Below are 21,995 nucleotides of genomic sequence, written 5' to 3'. Positions count from 1 at the left end.
TAGTTTACCCTTCTACTTAACTATAGGAGTATATGCTATGCTAAAAAAAATATAGTGCTATGGATTGTTTCAGGGAGGAAGGGAGGGGGGGGGGAGGGCCCAAACCAATATCTTGCCTAGAGCCCCATGAGGTCTAAATATGGCTCTGCACTATATAACTGCTGAGATTAATAAATTCTAGATATACTTTGCTCTGCATATATATTTTTGACAACTTCATGAACAGATAAAGGATGTCATTGCAGTTAACATTGCTGATAGCAGGGTAATACAAGTAATGATCCAAGACAGAGATTAGCAGTGGCGGATCAAGGTGGAGGGGGCGATCGGGGCAATAACAAAAAAAAAATATTCTAGGTTCGCCCCTGGTTACTAGAGATGTAGAACAAACTATCATGGTAGCGGTCAATGAGTAAGGGTGATAGTTACACTTTAAAAGGTGAATTAGGCTTGTGGAGGACATGGAGATTATATATTATTTGCAAGCTCAGGGATTTGTGAGTGATGAAGTTTTAGAAGAAAAAGTCCAAACATATCAATAGACTGAAATGCAAGAATAAACAAGTGAAACATAATTTATTTATGTTAGTATCGGATTGAAATGAAAACTCTAACCACTTCACTTGTAAAGATTATACAGATTTCCAACTCCATTGCAGTGAAATGTTTAACTGAAAGATATAAAGCCATTTGTCAGTCTTGGTGCTGTTTTATCACATCAAGGAGTAGTTGACAAGGTGTCTTTGTTCATCTTGAAAGAATGGTTATTCAGCTCCTAAAGAAAGAGACGAGTAGGATCAGTCTTCACATTTCCCACTACCAAAACAATCTTAGATAACTTCTCCTAAATCTATTATGAAAAACATATTACAGAGGTTTGTATGCACTGTAATACAAAGTCACTTCACATAACATTATTGTTTAAAATATTTTTATAAAAAAAAACCTTTATGTTGTACTTTCACTACAGATAATTGCATGATGGATATGAACTTTTAACAATCAAAAATCAGTTTGCATAGCTCCCAACATTCAGAATCCCGAGAATGGGACAAAATAAGCCCCACCCACAAATGTACTGTATTTAATAAAAACCACATCCACATTCCCATTAAGCACCACCCTTTAGTGAGCCGCAAATTAGGACAAATCCTGCCAAAATAGGGAAAGTTGGGAGGTATGAGTTTGTAGTTACTTGAAGTACCTAAAATAAAAATACAAAATGAAGTATGTAGTTTGCAGTTAAATTACTTGAGAGACATGTACAATGACAGTTTGTATTTATGTGGGGTACATGGAATGATAAAATGCATACATAGAAATGAAATATTGTATTAGTATGATCTTACATTTAGTTCTTGCTCTCATAACTTCCAAGACCTTGCCTCCTGGCTGTTGATACTGTTAGCATCCCACTGTAAGTCTGGAGTAGTGAATCTGTGTCCTACTCCCCTATGAAATGAGAGACTATGGTAACAAAGCTTTAGACATGCAGCATAATAAATTGATTTTCTTTTAGCCCTTGCCTTTAAGTATTAAATATTCTATGCTAATATTAACAACTAGAATGTAAGCTCTCATGAGCAGGGCCCTCTCTAACCTATTTCTCTTGTCTACGAATGTACCTTGCATATCTCTGTTATGTATTACACCAAATTTTTTTAGTGTATCTCTTTTTTTATATATGTTATTACGTTCAATTGTGTTCATACATGATCTTTTCTTCATTAATTATTTTTGTATTGATACTAATCTAGCGGCATTCATATTTTGTTTACTGCATTGTTGTACTTTTGACTGCAGAATCTGTGTCGCCATATAAATAAATGATGATGATAACACATACCTTGAAATTGTACTATTGTTTGTGTTGCGGTTCCTCCTCGGTGGAGGGAAAAACACAGGATCTGGTAGAAATACAGGAGAATCTAGGTCCTCACTACCGGCTTCAGAAAAGCGCAAGGGCCGCTGGCTGGTAATCGTTGTGTGCATAGGGCTGACGGGCTCAATGTGAAAACTGTCTTCCTGTCCAAACAGCCCACCTGTCCTCTGTAATAGAGAACAGTATGGAAAAATGGAATCAGAGAAGTGTTTAAAGTTTAAATGTTTACCAATGTCCAGTTCAAGTATATCATTTTCTGTTAACTTGTCATCCATCTTATGATTTTAGGCTGTGTTTGATTAGGGTCTGAGAACCTTTATTAATCATCCTTTATCTTATGTTGGCCATGTGTACCTTGTTTTGAAGTGGACTAGGGTAGAACAACCTGCAGCTTACCAGATCATCAGAAAGTTCACAGTAGCACAAATTATTGCATGAGAAGAAAGTGCTAATCTTGAGTTAAGCAGTGACTTTCTCACTCATGTGGTATGTTAGTGAAGACAGAGTTGTAGATGACAGAACTAATTTAGCACACTCCAGTTGTAGCACATACCGACAGCACCTAACACCACCAAAACTATTCAAAACATATAAAAGAGGAATCACACCCAACAAGATGGAAGCAGTCTCATGAAATAGGGGAATAATAGAGACAATCAATATGCCAAGGACTGAGAATTATAGTAGAGGGAGCAGGAACAGAACAGAGCAGTGATGTGAGGCTCATGGCAAATTGATACAGGACATGATTGTGTCAAATGAACCGTATATGATACAAAGTTCTTACATCAAACTTGATATGTCAGTAATGTAGTCTTCAGTTGAAAAAGTCCCTTTAAAACATTAAACAAATTGTTGTCCCTTTTAACTGTTTATGTGTAGGAAAAGAGACGTTGCTGGATTAAAACAAAGGGTGTTACAACCAGTTAGAAAGTATGCCTATGTAGGCATTGATACATGTTAGCAACATTCAGGGCTGAATTGTCTTATACTATATGTACACCATAAGAAAATGTCCTTCTTTCTAAATTTGTTCTCTACCTACTCTTATCCCCTTGTACTCACCATAATGCCTACCCATTTCTCATATCTGATGCCTCCTCATGAAGGTAAGAGTTCCACCAATCCTGCAGGAGACTGGCAAAATAACTCACTATAATACCTGTCCTCCTCTATTCTATTTTAGACAGTAGAGTTCAGGATTTTGGAAAACCTGGCCTGTGTTCCCTTTGCCTCAAATAGCATGACAGAATTAACTTAGGCTCAATTACTTAATTATTTAATAATTAATGAAATGTCTGCAGGTTAATTCAGTCTATAAGTCAATCCTAAATTTGGACCATGTCAGATATTTAGTGAATTAAATGGGTCAGGTTGACATTTGGGCTGAAGTTGACAATGGGGACTGGAAGGAGATTGAGACAGTATTGACTGAAGCCATAATAGTGCATAAGGGGGGTCTGATACTGTGTGAAACTGAAAGCAGGTATTAGAAGTATGGCGATGAGAGTTAAGGAATGACTGGTGAGTATAGAAATGGTGCGAGTCTGTCTGGGGATGTCAATGCCTTACTTTTGGTGTTACTGACTGTAACCCCAGAGTCTCACTTCCCAGCCTCAACTTTCCCTTCACCAGGGTCATCTTAACAACATTATGGGCCCCCGGGCAAAGCAGTGCGCTGGGGCCCCTACCTACAGTGCACTGGGGCCCTTACCAACACTCCCAGGAATACAAACGTAAATTATTGATAAAATTAAGTTTATATTTATTGTTACCTGGAAAAAGTCATAAATGGCCAACATACCCATAACACCACTCCACATGCCATCATTCAGTGTGAGTGCAGGAGGGGACCAGGGAGGGACCCGGATCACCCCCGCATGACCACAAAAAGATAAGGTTTTTTTTCTTTTTTTTTCTCTTTATTACTTCAGAGCCTTGCCTATGGGGCCCCAATGCCTGAGGGGCCCCTGGGCAGTTGCCCAGTGTGCCCAATGGGAAAGATGGCCCTGCCCTTCACCCAGGAACCCACTGACACATTTCCTGATTCCTCTTAATGATATGTCAGTGTTTAGGTGTTGTGCCATGCCAGCGTGCTACCTCCTTCAGTCAGTGTTTGATTTGTGCTGTGACTGGCTGAATAAGTTAATTATATATATAAACATAAATTATTATTTTATATTCTATTTTAAAATATATGAGCTTCAAATTCAGCCATACTTGAATTAGAAAAGTGACTCATAACTAGAGATGGGCGGGCTCGGTTTCCTTGAAACCGAACCCACCCAAACTTCGGGAATCCGAGTACTGAGCCGAGACGGCTCGATACTCTCGCGCCTATTCGGTTTCCAAAACGAAGCAAAACGTCATTGTGACGTCGTCGGATCTCGCGAGTTTTAGAATGAATAAATAGCCGTCTCCACTGAGATTTAGCGCCATTTGAGAGAGGGACAGAGAAGGGTTAGATCACAGGAGTAGAGCAGGAAAAGAGCAGTACAGAGAAGGCATTTTTCTGAATTTACACTACAAAGTATTTGGGGTGTCATATCCCCCCTTCTAAGAAAGCTGTATTTGCTGACTGCTAAAATTGTAATATAGCTGCACAGTATATTTCTGAATTTGCACTACAAAGTGTTTGGGGTGCCATATCCCCCCTTCTAAAAAAACTGTATTTACTGACTGCTGAAATTGTAATATAGGAGCACAGTATATTTCTGAATTTGCACTACAAAGTGTTTGGGGTGTCATATTCCCCCCTTCTAAAAAAACTATATTTGCTGAGTGCTGAAATTGTAAGATAGCACTGTAAACTGTATTTGTGTTAGGCTGACGGTCTGATTACTAGAGATGAGCGCACTCGGATTTCGTGAATCCGAGCCCACCCGAACGTTGCCGATCCGAGTCGGATCCGAGACAGATCCGGGTATTGGCGCCAAATGAAAACCTGAAACCGAGGCTCGGAGTCATAATCCCGCTGTCGGATCTCGCGATACTCGGATCCTATAAATTCCCCGCTAGTCGCCGCCATCTTCACTCGGGCATTGATCAGGGTAGAGGGAGGGTGTGTTAGGTGGCCCTCTGTCCTGGTAGATCTCGTGCTGTGCTGTTTAGTTCTGTGCTGTGCTGTGCTGTGTTCTGCAGTATCAGTCCAGTGGTGCTGTGTGCTGTGCTCTGTCAATTTTGAGTTCAGTGATGCTGGTGGGTCCTGTGCTGTGTCCTGTTCAGTCCAGTGGTGATGTGTCCTGTGCTCTGTGCTTCTAAGGGCATAGTTATTTCCCCATTATTCCCAAGTGTTTAAAAAAATTTAAAAAAACTTATAAAAAAAATACAAAAAAATAATAAAAAAAAAAATTAATTACAACAAAATTTGCAAAACCAATCCTGCAGTATAAGCCCATTGGTACTGCAATATTACCAAGTTCACACATTCAGCAGTAAAAGCCCAGTGGTACTGCAATATTACAAAGTTCACACATTCTGCAGTATCAGTCCAGTGGTGCTGTGTCCTGTGCTCTGTGCTTCTAAGGGCATAGTTATTTCCCCATTATTCCCAAGTGTTTATAAAATTAAAAAAAAATTATAAAATAAAATACAAAAAAATAATTTAAAAAAAAATTAATTACAACAAAATTTGCAAAACCAATCCTGCAGTATAAGCCCATTGGTACTGCAATATTATCAAGTTCACACATTCAGCAGTAAAAGTCCAGTGGTACTGCAATATTACAGAGTCTTCCAAGCCCGATGCCCAATCTCCTAGTACAGGGCATGTAAAATCCAAAAAGCCCAAGTTAAGTAAAAGTAGCAAAAAGAGAAACTTAAAATCATCTGTGGAGAAACGTAAAGTTGCCAATATGCCATTTACGCCACGGAGTGGCAAGGAATGGCTTAGGCCCTGGCCCGTGTTCATGACTAGTGGTACAGCTTCACCCAAGGATCTTAGCCCTCCTCCTCCTCCCCCCCTACAAAAAATTGAAGAGAGTTATGCTGTCAGCAACAAAATGTCACTCACCGGACTGTGTTTTATTTCAAGTTTCCGGACAAACCCGGTTCCAGGTGTTCTGTGCCCACCTTTAAAAGGGGGGTACTGTCACTCACCGGACTGTGAGTGCCATTTCCCGTGTGTTCAGGAACCGTGGCCATCCGCCATCCTGAGGGTCTGCGCATGTGCAGCCCTTATCAAGCCTTCATTACCTGTTGCTTTTAATTGATTGGATGATCAGGCAACCCTCCCTATTTAAACCACCTGTGATCATTACCTGGTTGCCTGATCTTGGAGTCTCATTTCCCATGAGCCTCTGAAGGTGTTCCTGTGTTCCTTGTGTATTCAGCTCCTGCTGATTCCTGTTTTCTGCTATTGTGGTTTCCAGACCACTTCAACTCTTCTGTGTTCCTCGTGTCTGCACTCAGCTGATTCCTATCCGCTGCCTCCGTTACTACTACAGAGTTCCTGTTCACTTCAACTCTCCTGTGTTCATCGTGCCTGCACTCAGCTGATTCCTATCCGCTGCTTCCGTTACTACTACAGAGTTCCTGTTCACTTCAACTTTCCTGTGTTCATCGTGCCTGCACTCAGCTGATTCCTATCCGCTGCCTCCGTTACTACTACAGAGTTCCTGTTCACTTCAACTCTCCTGTGTTCATCGTGCCTGCACTCAGCTGATTCCTATCCGCTGCCTCCGTTACTACTACAGAGTTCCTGTTCACTTCAACTCTCCTGTGTTCATCGTGCCTGCACTCAGCTGATTCCTATCCGCTGCCTCCGTTACTACTACAGAGTTCCTGTTCACTTCAACTCTCCTGTGTTCATCGTGCCTGCACTCAGCTGATTCCTATCCGCTGCCTCCGTTACTACTACAGAGTTCCTGTTCGTTTCAACTCTCCTGTGTTCATCGTGCCTGCATTCAGCTGATTCCTCTCCGCTGCCTCCGTTACTACTACTGAGTTCCTGATCGTCTCAACTCTCCTGGGTTTATCGTGTCAGCTCTCCGCTGCCTCCACCTCTACTACTGGATACCAGACAGCCTCAACTCTTCCGTGTTCTTCCTGTTTCCAGTTCCACTTACTACTGCTTCCTGAGTATTGCTTCGTTGATTCTGGATTACCTTTGGTGCGCTGCACCAACCTGATTACCGCTTCCACCCTCCAGTGGTCTCTCCTCCTGCCGGCCTTCAGCCGTTCAGGTATCCCTGCACGTCTCTCTGACATCCTGCTCTCCTGAACCGCGGTATGCATACTTTCCATTGACTTTGCTTGTGTATTGCATATCCATCTGGACAGAGTTGTGTTCTCCTCCGGAGCCTCCTATCCATTGAAGCTATTGTTACCATTGACTTTGTTTCCTATAGCCTGGATAGCTATTGTGACTTTGTATACTTCAAGCAGTGCTTGTCAGTTATTGTTGTATTGTGGATATCATCGTGGAATCAAGTTCTGTGTGCCCCGTGTATACTCTGCTTTACATTCATCTCCTCGTGCCCCTCCTCACATATATATAGCAATGGTACAACTTGCTGATGCAGACCACTGACTCCTGTTCCCTGTGACACCAGTTTCAAGTATCCTCTCACATAAGCAGTGGTACAACTTGCTATACGCAGACCACTGACTTCCCCATTACCTACTTTCACCTGGATTCCATTCCTTCACTATAGCAGTGGTACAACTTGCTATACGCAGACCACTGACTTTCCTCACGTTCCCTTGTCCATCTGGTTCCTCGTGTACATTCATCTACTCATTACCAGTTGCTGCTAGTCATAGACTTTCCTCGAGCATTCTCTCACCATCTGCTGTTTCTCCTGTTCCGTTGTCACCCTGCTACCAGAGAACCATAGTACCAACTATATTACTCTGGTAAGTCCATCATCTGGTGATATCCTGGGCAAAGACTCCTAGTGCCCGTGACAGTAAGATCAGGCCATGACAGACCCAGGTGCGGAACCTACAGCTAAAGAGATGCTGCAGCATCTGGTTACCCGTATTGAACAACAGGATGTTCGCCAACAACATTTGCTGCAATGTTACCAGGCGTTAGCCTCCCAAAGAACGTCTGAGCAAAATATCACAGCTACTGTTGATGCTCCTGTGCCTTCCTCCGTTTCCCCAGTGCCATCCTAGGTGTCTACTGCTTCCACGCTTCACCTGCCTACTCCGTCAAAATATGATGGAGACCCCAAAACTTGCAGGGGTTTTCTAAATCAATGCTCAGTTCATTTTGAGCTTCAACCTCACAATTTCTCTACTCATCGTTCCAGAGTGGCCTATCTCATTTCCTTGTTTTCTGGACAAGCTCTCGCATGGGCTTTCCCTCTGTGGGAAAGAAATGATCCATTATTACAAGATAGTGCCAAATTTATTTCCACGTTTCGAAGTATATTTGATGAACCTGGTCGTGTTATTTCCGCTGCATCCAGCATCCTCCGTCTATGTCAGGGTTCTCGTACAGTAGGCCAGTACATCATTCAATTTCGGATATTAGCCTCTGAACTTCAGTGGAACACTGAAGCGTTAATTTCCGCCTTCTGGCAGGGGCTTTCTGATAAAATTAAAGATGCACTGACTACTCAAGAATTACCTACTTCTCTAGAAGATTTGATTTCTCTTTGCCACCGTGTAGACATGAGATTTCGTGAAAGAGAATCTGAAAAAACAACTTCATTTAAAGCACTTCTTCGCTCAAGCCCTCAAGTTCGCCCATTTTCATCTCCGGTGATACCCATGGAGATAGGTCGCTCCAAATTAACTTCAGAGGAGAGGGACCGAAGAGTAAAGAATAGACTTTGTATCTATTGTGCTGATTCTACTCATATGCTCAATTCATGCCCTAAAAAAATCGGGAAATGCCAGGCCCTAACCAGTTCTGGAGAGGTGAAGTTAGGGTCCCTGGAGTCCTCTCCATGTTCTACGAAATTAAAAGTTTGTGCTTTTGATGTTACAGTTTCCTTTTCTACCAAATCCTTTAAGTCCCAAGCACTTATTGACTCTGGAGCTGCAGGAAATTTTATTTCTAAATCCCTCGTGAATCAATGGTCCCTACCAGTGATTACTTTGAAAATACCTATTACTGTGACTGCTATCGATGGATCACGCATTATTAATGGTCTCATCACCCAGAGTACGTCTCCAGTAACCCTTCAAATTGGGGTATTACACCAGGAAGAAATTTCATTTTTAATTCTTCCTGTTACTACCAGTCCTATTGTATTATGCCTTCCATGGCTTCAACGTCACTCTCCTCAGATTGACTGGCACACTCCTCAAGTTATGTCTTGGGGGTCTGAATGTCATCATCGTTGCCTCTCTCAAGTCGTTCCTCTCAAAATACAGCAATCCTCCATTTCACCTTCCTCACCGGGACTTCCTCCTCAGTATGCTTCTTTTGCCGATGTATTTGACAAAACTCAGTCTGAACGTCTTCCTCCTCATCGTTCGTGGGAATGTCCGATTGATCTTCAACCTGGCAAGACTCCTGCCAGGGGACGTGTGTATCCACTTTGGTTACCTGAAACTTAGGCTACATCTGAATACATCCAAGAGAATCTCCAGCGAGGATTTATTCGACCTTCTACCTCTCCCGCTGGAGCAGGGTTTTTCTTCGTAAAAAAGAAGGATGGGTCATTACGCCCCTGCATAGATTTCCGTGGACTTAACGCCATAACTATCAACAATCGGTATCCAATTCCATTAATTACTGAGTTATTTGATCGTATCAAGAGAGCCCGGATCTTTACCAAGTTGGATCTTTGTGGTGCCTACAATTTAGTTCGAATCAGATCCAGTGACGAATGGAAGACAGCTTTCAACACCAGAGACGGGCATTATGAATATTTAGTAATGCCCTTCGGGTTATGTAATGCCCCCGCTTTTTTCCAGGGTTTCATTAATGAGATCTTCCGGGACTTGTTATATGTTTGTGTCGTCGTCTATCTGGACGACATATTGATCTTTTCGCAGGACCTGCCTTCTCATCATCAACATGTGGCAGAGGTCCTTTCCAGACTCCGGAAAAATTCATTATTCTGCAAGTTAGAAAAATGTTCATTCGAGTTGCCCCAGATTCCATTTCTGGGATATATTGTCTGCGGAGTTGGTCTTCAGATGGATCCAGAAAAGGTGAATGCTGTGTTACATTGGCCTCAGCCAACTACTCTTCGTGCAATTCAGCGTTTTTTAGGTTTTGCCAATTACTATAGACGCTTCATTCAAGATTTTTTTCTCGATTGCATCTCCTATTGTGGCCCTAACTCGTAAAGGGGCCAATACTAAACAATGGTCCTCTGAGGCTCTTCAAGCCTTCCAGTTTCTCAAAGAGTCCTTCTCCTCTGCTCCTGTCCTTCAACAGCCTGATGTGATGCTTCCCTTCTTCCTAGAGGTAGATGCCTCTAATGTTGGTTTAGGAGCCATTCTCTCCCAAAGATCGGAGCAACAAAATTCCATCCTTGTGCCTTTTACTCTCGAGGTCTTCTGCCTGTGGAGAAGAATTATACCATCGGGGACAAGGAGTTGCTGGCTATAAAAGTAGCATTAGAGGAATGGAGATATTTGTTGGAGGGAGCTCGTCATCCTGTGACAATTTTTACTGATCATAAAAATTTGTCATATTTACAGTCTGCTCAATGTTTGAATCCTCGTCATGCAAGATGGTCTCTTTTCTTTTCTCATTTTGAACTAATCATAACCTTCAAACCAGCTGCAAAAAATAAAAAAGCAAACGCTCTATCTCGAGCTTTTGTGACGTCCTCAGACGTTGAAGATGGTCCCAACCACTCTATATTAGACCCCAAATGTGTTTCTCTGGCTGCTTCTTCCACTAAGGTGCTACCATTTGGGAGAACCCTCGTGCCTCCTGCTCTTAGGAATAAAATCCTTTCGTGGTTTCACTCTTCTCGTTTTTCTGGAAACTCTGGTGAACGCAAGACCTTTGAAATTCCTTCTCGAAGTTACTGGTGGCCTTCTATGAGGAAAGATGTCAAAGATTTTGTGGCTGCGTGTGAATTGTGTTCCCAGTTCAAGACTCCCCGCAGAACTCCAGCGGGTTTGCTTCAACCACTACCCATCCCTTCCAAGCCGTGGACCCATATTAGTATGGACTTTGTTACTGATCTTCCTTCTAGTAAAAAGTGCAATACTATTTGGGTAGTGGTGGACAGATTTTCGAAGATGGCACATTTCGTTCCTTTGACCGGTTTACCTTCTTCATCTACTCTGGCTGATTATTTCATCAAAGAAATCTTCCGTATTCATGGATGTCCTTCCGAGATTGTTTCAGATAGAGGAGTACAATTCGTTTCCAGATTCTGGCGGGCCCTCTGTAAGACCTTGGGTATCCGATTATCACTCTCATCCTCCTACCATCCTCAATCAAACGGACAAACCAAAAGGGGTCAATCAAGATCTTGAGACTTTTATAAGGATGTTCTCTTCAGCCAACCAAGACAACTGGGTAGAATTGCTTCCATGGGCTGAATTCGCTCATAACAACATGTATCATGAGCCATCTTCTAAAACTCCATTCTTTGTGGTTTACGGTCACCATCCGTCTTTTCCGGAATTTCCTGCCCTCCCTCCCACCTAAGTTCCTGCTGTAGAGACTGTTTGTAAGACCTTCAAAAATATTTGGTCTCAGGTCAAAACCTGTTTAAAGAAGACATCTGCCAGATATAAGTCTTTTGCAGATAAAAAGAGACGGGCTATTCCACCACTGAAAATCGGAGATCGTGTTTGGTTATCAACCAAAAATATTCGTTTGAAGGTCCCATCTATGAAGTTCGCTCCTCGTTTTATTGGTCCGTATAGGATCATTCAAGTGATAAATCCAGTTTGTTTCAAACTTTTACTACCTAAGAACCTTCGTATTTCCAATGCCTTCCATGTGTCTTTGCTCAAACCTCTTATCATCAACCGTTTCTCGGTCCCTCCTTCAGCACCTCGGCCAGTTCAAATTCATCAAGAGGAGGACTTTGAGATTACTCACATATTGGACACAAAAATTTCGCGAGAAGTTCTTCGTTTCCTCGTTCATTGGAAGGGCTTTGGTCCTGAAGAGCGGTCATGGATCAAAGCAGAAGATCTTAATGCTCCAGCTCTTCTTAAGAAGTTTTATTCCAAGTTTCCGGACAAACCCGGTTCCAGGTGTTCTGTGCCCACCTTTAAAAGGGGGGGTACTGTCACTCACCGGACTGTGAGTGCCATTTCCCGTGTGTTCAGGAACCGTGGCCATCCGCCATCCTGAGGGTCTGCGCATGTGCAGCCCTTATCAAGCCTTCAGTACCTGTTGCTTTTAATTGATTGGATGATCAGGCAACCCTCCCTATTTAAACCACCTGTGATCATTACCTGGTTGCCTGATCTTGGAGTCTCATTTCCCATGAGACTCTGAAGGTGTTCCTGTGTTCCTTGTGTATTCAGCTCCTGCTGATTCCTGTTTTCTGCTATTGTGGTTTCCAGACCACTTCAACTCTTCTGTGTTCCTCGTGTCTGCACTCAGCTGATTCCTATCCGCTGCCTCCGTTACTACTACAGAGTTCCTGTTCACTTCAACTCTCCTGTGTTCATCATGCCTGCACTCAGCTGATTCTTATCCGCTGCTTCCGTTACTACTACAGAGTTCCTGTTCACTTCAACTCTCCTGTGTTCATCATGCCTGCACTCAGCTGATTCCTATCCGCTGCTTCCGTTACTACTACAGAGTTCCTGTTCACTTCAACTCTCCTGTGTTCATCGTGCCTGCACTCAGCTGATTCCTATCTGCTTCCTACTGAGTTCCTGATCGTCTCAACTCTCCTGGGTTTATCATGTCAGCTCTCCGCTGCCTCCACCTCTACTACTGGATACCAGACAGCCTCAACTCTTCCGTGTTCTTCATGTTTCCAGTTCCACTTACTACTGCTTCCTGAGTATTGCTTCATTGATTCTGGATTACCTTTGGTGCGCTGCACCAACCTGATTACCGCTTCCACCCTCCAGTGGTCTCTCCTCCTGCCGGCCTTCAGCCGTTCAGGTATCCCTGCACGTCTCTCTGACAGCCTGCTCTCCTGAACCGCGGTATGCATACTTTCCATTGACTTTGCTTGTGTATTGCATATCCATCTGGACAGAGTTGTGTTCTCCTGCGGAGCCTCCTATCCATTGAAGCTATTGTTACCATTGACTTTGTTTCCTATTGCCTGGATAGCTATTGTGACTTTGTATACTTCAAGCAGTGCTTGTCAGTTATCGTTGTATTGTGGATATCATCGTGGGATCAAGTTCTGTGTGCCCCGTGTATACTATGCTTTACATTCATCTCCTCGTGCCCCTCCTCACATATATATAGCAATGGTACAACTTGCTGACGCAGACCACTGACTCCTGTTCCCTGTGACACCAGTTTCAAGTATCCTCTCACATAAGCAGTGGTACAACTTGCTATACGCAGACCACTGACTTCCCCGTTACCTACTTTCACCTGGATTCCATTCCTTCACTATAGTGCCACTATACCGCTATAGACAGGTACAACTTGCTATACGCAGACTGCTGGCTCTCACTACCTCCTCGCTACTCCTGGACATTCCTCCTCACTATAGCAGTGGTACAACTTGCTATACGCAGAACACTGACTTTCCTCACGTTCCCTTGTCCATCTGGTTCCTCGTGTACATTCATCTACTCATTACCAGTTGCTGCTAGTCATAGACTTTCCTCGAGCATTCGCTCACCATCTGCTGTTTCTCCTGTTCCGTTGTCACCCTGCTACCAGAGAACCATAGTACCAACTATATTATTCTGGTAAGTCCATCATCTGGTGATATCCTGGGCAAAGACTCCTAGTGCCCGTGACACAAAACAGCAAACAACTCTGCCTTCTAAAGAGAAATTATCACAAATCCCCAAGGCGAGTCCAAGGGTGTTGGTGGTTGTCAAGCCTGACCTTCCCATCACTGTACGGGAAGAGGTGGCTCGGGAGGAGGCTATTGATGATGTAGCTGGCGCTGTGGAGGAACTTGATGATGAGGATGGTGATGTGGTTATTGAAAATGAGGCACCAGGGGGGGAAACAGCTGATGTCCATGGGATGAAAAAGCCCATCGTCATGCCTGGTCAGAAGACCAAAAAATGCACCTCTTCGGTCTGGAGTTATTTTTATCCAAATCCGGACAACCGATGTATGGCCATATGTAGCTTATGTAAAGCTCAAATAAGCAGGGGTAAGGATCTTGCCCACCTAGGGACATCCTCCCTTATACGTCACCTGAATAACCTTCATAGTTCAGTGGTTCGTTCAGGAACTGGGGCTAGGACCGTCATCAGTACAAGGACACCTAAATCCCGTGGTCCAGTTGGATACACACCAGCAACACCCTCTTCGTCAACTTCCTCCACGATCTCCATCAGATTCAGTCCTGCAGCCCAAGTCAGCAGCCAGACTGAGTCCTCTTCAATACGGGATTCATCTGAGGAATCCTGCAGCGGTACGCCAACTACTGCCACTGCTGCTGTTGCTGCTGTTAGTCGGTCATCTTCCCAGAGGGGAAGTCATAAGACCGCTAAGTCTTTCACAAAACAATTGACCGTCCAACAGTCGTTTGCCATGACCACAAAATACGATAGTATTCACCCTATTGCAAAGCGTATAACTGCGGCTGTAACTGCAATGTTGGTGTTAGACGTGCGCCCGGTGTCCGCCATCAGTGGAGTGGGATTTAGAAGGTTGATGGAGGTATTGTGTCCCCGGTACCAAATCCCGTTGAGATTCCACTTCACTAGGCAGGCGATACCAAAAATGTACAGAGAAGTACGATCAAGTGTCCTCAGTGCTCTAAAAAATGTGGTTGTACCCACTGTCCACTTAACCACGGACATGTGGACAAGTGGTTCTGGGCAAACGAAGGACTATATGACTGTGACAGCCCACTGGGTAGATGCATCCCCTTCCGCAGCAACAGCAACAGCTGCATCAGTAGCAGCATCTACAAAATGGCTGGTCGTGCAAAGGCAGGCAACATTGTGTATTACAGGCTTTAATAAGCGGCACAACGCTGACAACATATTAGAGAAACTGAGGGAAATTATCTCCCAGTGGCTTACCCCACTTAGACTCTCATGGGGATTTGTGGTGTCAGACAATGCCAGTAACATTGTGCGGGCATTAAATATGGGCAATTTCCAGCACGTCCCATGTTTTGCCCAAACCATTAATTTGGTGGTGCAGCATTACCTCAAGAGTGACAGGGGTGTGCAGGAGAGGCTTGCGGTGGCGCGCAAAATTGCTGGACACTTTCGGTATTCAGCCAGTGCCTACCGCAGACTAGAGGCACATCAAAAAACCATGAACATGCCCTGCCATCACCTCAAACAAGAGATTGTGACGCGCTGGAACTCCACCCTCTATATGCTGCAGAGGATGGAGGAGCAGCAAAAGGCCATTCAGGCCTACACAGCCACCTACGACATAGGCAAAGGAGTGGGGATGCGCCTGAGTCAAGCGCAGTGGAGACTGATTTCCGTGTTGTGCAAGGTTCTCCAGCCGTTTGAACTTGCCACACGAGAAGTCAGTTCTGACACTGCCAGCTTGAGTCAGGTCATTCCCCTGATCAGGCTGTTGCAGAAGCAGCTGGAGAAAGTGAGAGAGGAGCTGGTAAACCATTGCGATTACACCAAGCATGTAGCTCTTGTGGATGTAGCCCTTCGTACACTTTGCCAGTATCCGAGGGTGGTCACTCTTTTAAAGTCAGAGGAATACATTCTGGCCAACGTGCTCGATCCTCGGTTTAAAGCGTATGTTGTGTCTCTGTTTCCGGCGGACACAAGTCTACAGCGGTGCAAAGACCTGCTGGTCAGGAGATTGTCCTCTGAAGAGGACCGTGATATGCCAACAGCTCCACCCTCATTTTCTTCCACATCTATGGCTGCGAGGAAAAAGCTCAGTTTTCCTAAAAGAGCCGCTGGCGGGGATGCTGATAACATCTGGTCCGGACTGAAGGACCTGCCAACCATTGCAGACATGTCTACTGTCGCTGCATTGGATGCTGTCACAATTGAAAAAATGGTGGAGGATTATTTTGCTGACACCATCCAAATAGACATGTCAGACAGTCCATATTGTTACTGGCACGAAAAAAAGGCAGTTTGGAAGCCCCTGTACAAACTGGCTCTATTTTACCTGAGTTGTCCCCCCTTCAGTGTGTACTCGGAAAGAGTTTTTAGTGCAGCGGGGAACCTGGTCATTGAGCGGCGAAGGAGGTTGCTTCCTCACAACGTTGAAAAAATGATGTTTATAAAAATGAATAATCAATTCCTCAATGAAGTACAGCACTGCCCTCCAGATAGTACAGAGGGAGTCCAGTGGGGACGAATTGATAATGTGTGAGGATGAGGAAGTACACACTGAATGGGGAGAGAAATCAGAGGTTGAGGATGAGGACGACATCTTTCCTCAGTAGAGCCTGTTTAGTTTGTACAGGGAGAGATGAATTGTTTTTTTGGTGTGGGGGCCCAAACAAACCAATCATTTCAGCCACAGTTGTTTGGTAGGCCCTGTCGCTGAAATGATTGGTTTGTTATAGTGTGCATGTCCTATTTCAACAACATAAGGGTGGGTGGGAGGGCCCAAGGACAATTCCATCTTGCAACTCTTTTTTTGGCATTATGTGACCATTCAACAGTCGTTTGCCATGTTCAAAAAGTAAAACAAAATGTCAACAAATTCAAAAAATTAAACCAAAAGTAAAATGCCCTGTCATTATTTAAAACAAGAGGTATTGACGTGCTAGAATTACTGTAGTGTTTATATGTTATAAACACTACACTTGGAAGTTGAAGGAGGTATTGTGGCCCCGGTACCAAATTTAGTACCGGGGCCACTCCACTATGCAGTCCAGATAGAGGTGTATCAGATATTAAACAACGTTGACTGTTGCTGCAAAATTTTTAAATAATATTGTGGGGAACACTACACTATGCAGTCTATAAACTTTTTTGGTGGAATTCAGACCCGTGGAGGGTTTTTTAATTATATTGTGGCCCCGGTACAAAATTGTGTACCGGGGCCACCCCACTACGCAGTCAAGAAACTTTTTTAGTGGAATTCAGACCCGTGGAGGGTTTTTTAATAATATTGTAGTGACCACTCCTCTACGCAGTCCAGATAAATTTTTTGGTGCGATTCAGACCAGTTGAGGGTTTTTAAATTATATTGTGGTGACCACTCCTCTACGCAGTCCAGATAAATTTTTTGGTGCGATTCAGACCAGTTGAGGGTTTTTAAATTATATTGTGGTGACATCTCCTCTACGCTGTCCAGGTACATTTTTTGGTGCGATTCAGACCAGTTGAGGGTTTTTAAATTATATTGTGGTGACCACTCCTCTACGCAGTCCAGGTACATTTTTTGGTGCGATTCAGACCAGTTGATGGTTTTCTTATTATACTGTGGTGACCACTCCTCTACGCAGTCCAGGTACAATTTTTGGTGTAATTAACACCAGTTGATGGTTTTCTCATTATATTGTGGTGACTACTCCTCTACGCAGTCCAAATACAATTTTTGGTGTAATTAAGACCAGTTGATGGTTTTCTTATTATATTGTGGTGACCACTCCTCTACGCAGTCCAGGTACAATTTTTGTTGTAATTAACACCAGTTGATGGTTTTCTTATTAAAATTTGGTGACCACTCCTCTACGCAGTCCAGGTACATTTTTTGGTGCGATTCAGACCAGTTGAGGGTTTTTAAATTATATTGTGGTGACCACTCCTCTACGCAGTCCAGGTAAATTTTTTGGTGCGATTCAGACCAGTTGATGGTTTTCTTATTATATTGTGGTGACCACTCCTCTACGCAGTCCAGGTACAATTTTTGGTGTAATTAACACCAGTTGATGGTTTTCTTATTATATTGTGGTGACCACTCCTCTACGCAGTCCAGGTACATTTTTTGGTGCGATTCAGACCAGTTGATGGTTTTCTTATTATATTGTGGTGACCACTCCTCTACGCAGTCCAGGTACAATTTTTGGTGTAATTAAGACCAGTTGATGGTTTTCTTATTATATTGTGGGGACCACTCCACTACGCAGTCCAGAAAGATACCTCGTTGCAACGTTTTGGACTAATAACATTGTGAGGTGTTCAGAATACACTGTAAATTAGTGGAAATGTTTGTTATTGAATGTTATTGAGGTTAATAATAGCGTAGGAGTGAAAATAAGCCCAAAAACTTTTTATGCTTTTTTCAAAAAAAATCCGAATCCAAAACCTTAAATCCGAACCAAAACCTTTCGGCAGGTGTTTTGCGAAACAAATCCGAACCCAAAACCTCAAGAAAATCCAAAACACAAAACACGAGACACCAAAAGTCGCCGGTGCACATCCCTACTGATAACCAACTCACAGAACAAGATGGCGGAGGTCTTCACCTATAGCAGCCGCCTTTCCCTTAGAGCTGTATATGCTCACCGGTACTCAGATGCCCCCAGGAGTTAACTCCAGGCGTAGTGTGAGTTGGTAATAGAGGCCCCTAGCGGCAGGCCAGGAGGCTGAAATAGAAGGCAGCGGATAGTCAGACGGTAGCCAAGGTCAAGGGTCACAAGCAGGCAGAGTAGTCAGTAAACAAGCCAAAGGTCAAGGTCACAGGCAAAGTAGCGGAGTCCAAGGTACAGGCCAAAGGGTCAGGGTCACGGGCAAACAGGCAGAGTCCAAAGTCCAGGCAGATGGTCACAACAGGAAATCCGACAGGCAGAGTATCCACATGACTGAATCCAACAAACAGACAGGAGCAGGTCAGCAAACTGGGTCAGTAAGCGCTATAACCGGCAATGAGGTTAAGCCCTCCTTGCCCTAAATACTTTAATGTGCCAATCAGAAAAGAGGAGGACAGGGCTGACAATCAGCCTCAGGAGGCTGCCAATTAACTACTAGCTTAGAACTGGCATAGATAATAACATAAACCAGGAACATGTATACATATATAAATGAACCAGTTTAAATCATAGGAGAGCTCCCCCTGGTGTTGAAGGATGTCCCTACACCCTCCTACTCTAAGCCACAAAGATAAGCCCAAGGAAGAATAACAGTGCATTGAAACTAATGCACGCGCCCGGCTGTTAGATCACGCCAGGATGTAGCGCACCGCCGCGGCTCGTGACAATTTGCTGACTGCTGAAATTGTAATATAGCAGCACAGTATATTTCTGAATTTGCACTACAAAGTGTTTGGGGTGTCATATCCCCCCGTCTAAAAAACTGTATTTGCTGACTGCTGAAATTGTAATATAGCAGCACTGCATATTTCTGAATTTGCACTACAAAGTGTTTGGGGTCTCATTAATATGGATTCACAGCAGTACACATATGAGCAGGAGCAGCAAGCAGCTGCTGCCACTAGTCCTGATGGTAGTCTTCCCTGTACGTCATCTGGTAAAGCCTATGTAAAAGTACATAGTCTTTTGAAGTCAGATAAAAAATCCCCAAAAAAAACAAACACCTTTTACCGTGTTGAAAAGAAAAAGAGCTGTAGTACAGGAACAGATAACTGCCGATAAAAAAAAATTGCCAACATGTCATTCTACACACGCAGTGACAAAGAAAGAATGAGGCCTTCGCCTTTCTCTATTAGTGCGAGATCTAAAAATGTTACTGAGGCTTCTTCTTGTAAGGTCACTCGTGACCAAGCAAGACCAAGTAATTCGGAGTCCAAAAGTGGTGCATAACTACTGTTACGTGTGAAAGACGAGCTGGAAGAAAACAGTAGGGCATTAGAGGAAAATGTATGCTCAGAATCAGAAATTATACCAATTCCTGAGGATAGTCCATCCACAAGTGGTATGTGTAATCATGACCATTCTGATACTGTACCCAAAAAGAAGGGCCCTTTCAGCATTTCTGCTGATGTGTGCCTGAACAGACCGAGTGTAGCCGGTGACACACCAGTTGAGGTTGCCACTTTGGAATTGGAAGAGGATGAGGGGGATATTTGTGTAGCCGATGAGGTCGCTAATGAGGATGTTGATGAGGATGAGGTTGTTTGTGTAAGTCCTGCACCACTGGAAGCAGTTCTGGCACGTGACAAAAAAAAGGCCATTGTCATGCCTGAGCATAAGACCAAAAAAGCCACTTCTTATGTATGGAATTATTTCAACCCAAATCCTGACAACAGTTGTATAGCCATTTGTAGTGTATGTAAAGCCACAGTCAGTTGAGGGAGGGACCTTAACCATCTTGGAACCTCATCTATGTTATGCCATTTGACGAGAGTTCATGGCAAGGTGTTGGGAAAAGCTGAAAGTTATGGTAAAAAAATAACAACAATCAGTCCATCATTAGCTAGGACCGTTCTCTCACGTATATCCCGATGCCTGCAATCTACACCCACAACACCGTCCTCATCAATATCCTCAGTAGCGGAGTTAGCCCTCCATCCAACTTGGTAAGGCTCGATGACTCCTGCAATATAATTGATTCCTCTGAAGAATTCTTGAGCGTTAGTCCCACTGCTGCTGCTGTTGCTGCTGGGGGTGAATCTTCCTCCTATAAGCAGCCCAAGAAGAAGAGCACTAGTACTTTACAACAATTAACTGTGAAACAATCTTTTGCAAGAGGAAGCAAATATTACAGCAGTCACCCAGTCGCAAGGCAGATCACAGATGCCATGGCGACTATGCTAGTGTTAGATCTGCATCCAATACCCACTATAAACGCTGCTGGTTTTTCACAGTTAATTGATGTTTTGTGTCCCCGTCACAAAATTCCATTGCGACACCATTTTTCACGAAAAGCTATTCCGCAACTGTACCAAAACGTTCGTAAAAATGTACTAATTGGGCTCAAAAATGCCATTCTACCCACTGTACACTTAACCACAGATATGTGGACAAGTGCAAGTAGCCAAACCAAAGATTATATGACTGACAGTCCACTGGGTTGGTCATTCACCTTCACAAGCAGGAACAGCAGCAGCATGTACACCACTACGTAACATTTCTCACAGGCAGGCCACTCTTTGTATCACCGGCTTTACTAACAGACATACAACTGATAAATTGTTATGTAAACTAAGGGATGTCATTGATACATGGCTTATACCACTTGAACTCTCCCCAGGATATGTTATTTCTGATAACGCCAACAATATTGTGCGAGCATTACAGCTGGGTGAATTTCATCACATTCCCTGTTTTGCTCACACAATAAACTTGGTGGTGCAGAGCTTCTTGTAAAATAACCGTGAGGTGCAGGAGATGCTTTCGGTGGCCCGTAAGATTTCGGGACATTTCCGGCATTCTGCCACAGCATGTAGGAGATTGCAGCAGATCCAAAAACAATTTAATTTGCCCTGCCACCAACTTAAGCAAGAAGTGTTAACAAGGTGCAATTCCACCCAGTACATGCTTCAGAGGATGGAGGAACAGCGCAAAGCCATACAAGCGTATTGCACAAGCCATGACATTGGGAAAGGAGGGGGAATGTATTTCAGTCTTGCACAGTGGAGAATCCTTTCTGTGCTGTGCAAGGTGCTGAAACCATTTGAAGTTGTGACATGTGAAGTGAGTTCAGACTCTGCGTGTTTGAGCCATGTCATTCCCTTAATTCGACTTTGGGAAAAGCAGCTTGACAAACTGCAGGAGGAGATGAAAGAAAGCAATTACGCAAAGTATGTTGGCCTTGTAGATGAAGTACTTAATTCGCTTCGCAATGATCCATTGAGTTATTAAAATCTTGAAGTCAGATCACTATGTTTTGGCAACTGTGCTTGATCTGAGGTTTAAGACCTACATCGTTTCTATGCTTCCAAATGACCGAGATCTGAACAGTTGCAATGAGCTATTGGTCAGCAAGTTGACCACTGAACTGGGCCTTGGCTTGACGACGTTTCCTCCTTCAGTTTGTCAGGTAGCTGCTGCTCGGAACAAATTGCACTTTCCAAAGAGAAGCAGGGATGACGCAGGTGACAAACCACAATATCTGGGCTGGTTTGAAAGATTTTACCATAAAAAGTGTGACCTCGGCCATAACTCCATCCAATCCTACTATTAACATGCAAAGGATGGTGGAGGATTATTTTGAAGAGTTAATTGATATGGAAATGTCAGAGAGTCCTTTTCCATACTGGGAGGAAAACAAGCCATTTGGA

The 21,995-nt window shown here is 43.6% G+C and overlaps 1 protein-coding gene across 1 annotated transcript in view; it reads right to left on the bottom strand.

Moving 5' to 3' along the window:
• Positions 1-559: 559 nt before the first annotated feature.
• The window catches only part of CACNA1S (calcium voltage-gated channel subunit alpha1 S), a 451,977-nt gene continuing 430,541 nt past the window's right edge, over positions 560-21,995 (bottom strand). Inside the window, exons 40-42 of the mRNA XM_075195636.1 lie at positions 1,847-2,049; positions 1,350-1,452; positions 560-775 (exon numbers count right to left, since the gene is read on the bottom strand). Coding sequence (XP_075051737.1) covers positions 1,365-1,452; positions 1,847-2,049 — 291 coding nt within the window. The 3' untranslated portion in view covers positions 560-775; positions 1,350-1,364. The remainder of the gene's footprint in view (positions 776-1,349; positions 1,453-1,846; positions 2,050-21,995) is intronic.

Source organism: Mixophyes fleayi, chromosome 2 (genome assembly GCF_038048845.1).
Source record: "Mixophyes fleayi isolate aMixFle1 chromosome 2, aMixFle1.hap1, whole genome shotgun sequence".
NCBI lineage: Eukaryota > Metazoa > Chordata > Amphibia > Anura > Limnodynastidae > Mixophyes > Mixophyes fleayi.
Note: the sequence above shows the minus strand (reverse complement) of the source record. Positions and strands in the feature narration are given on the sequence as shown.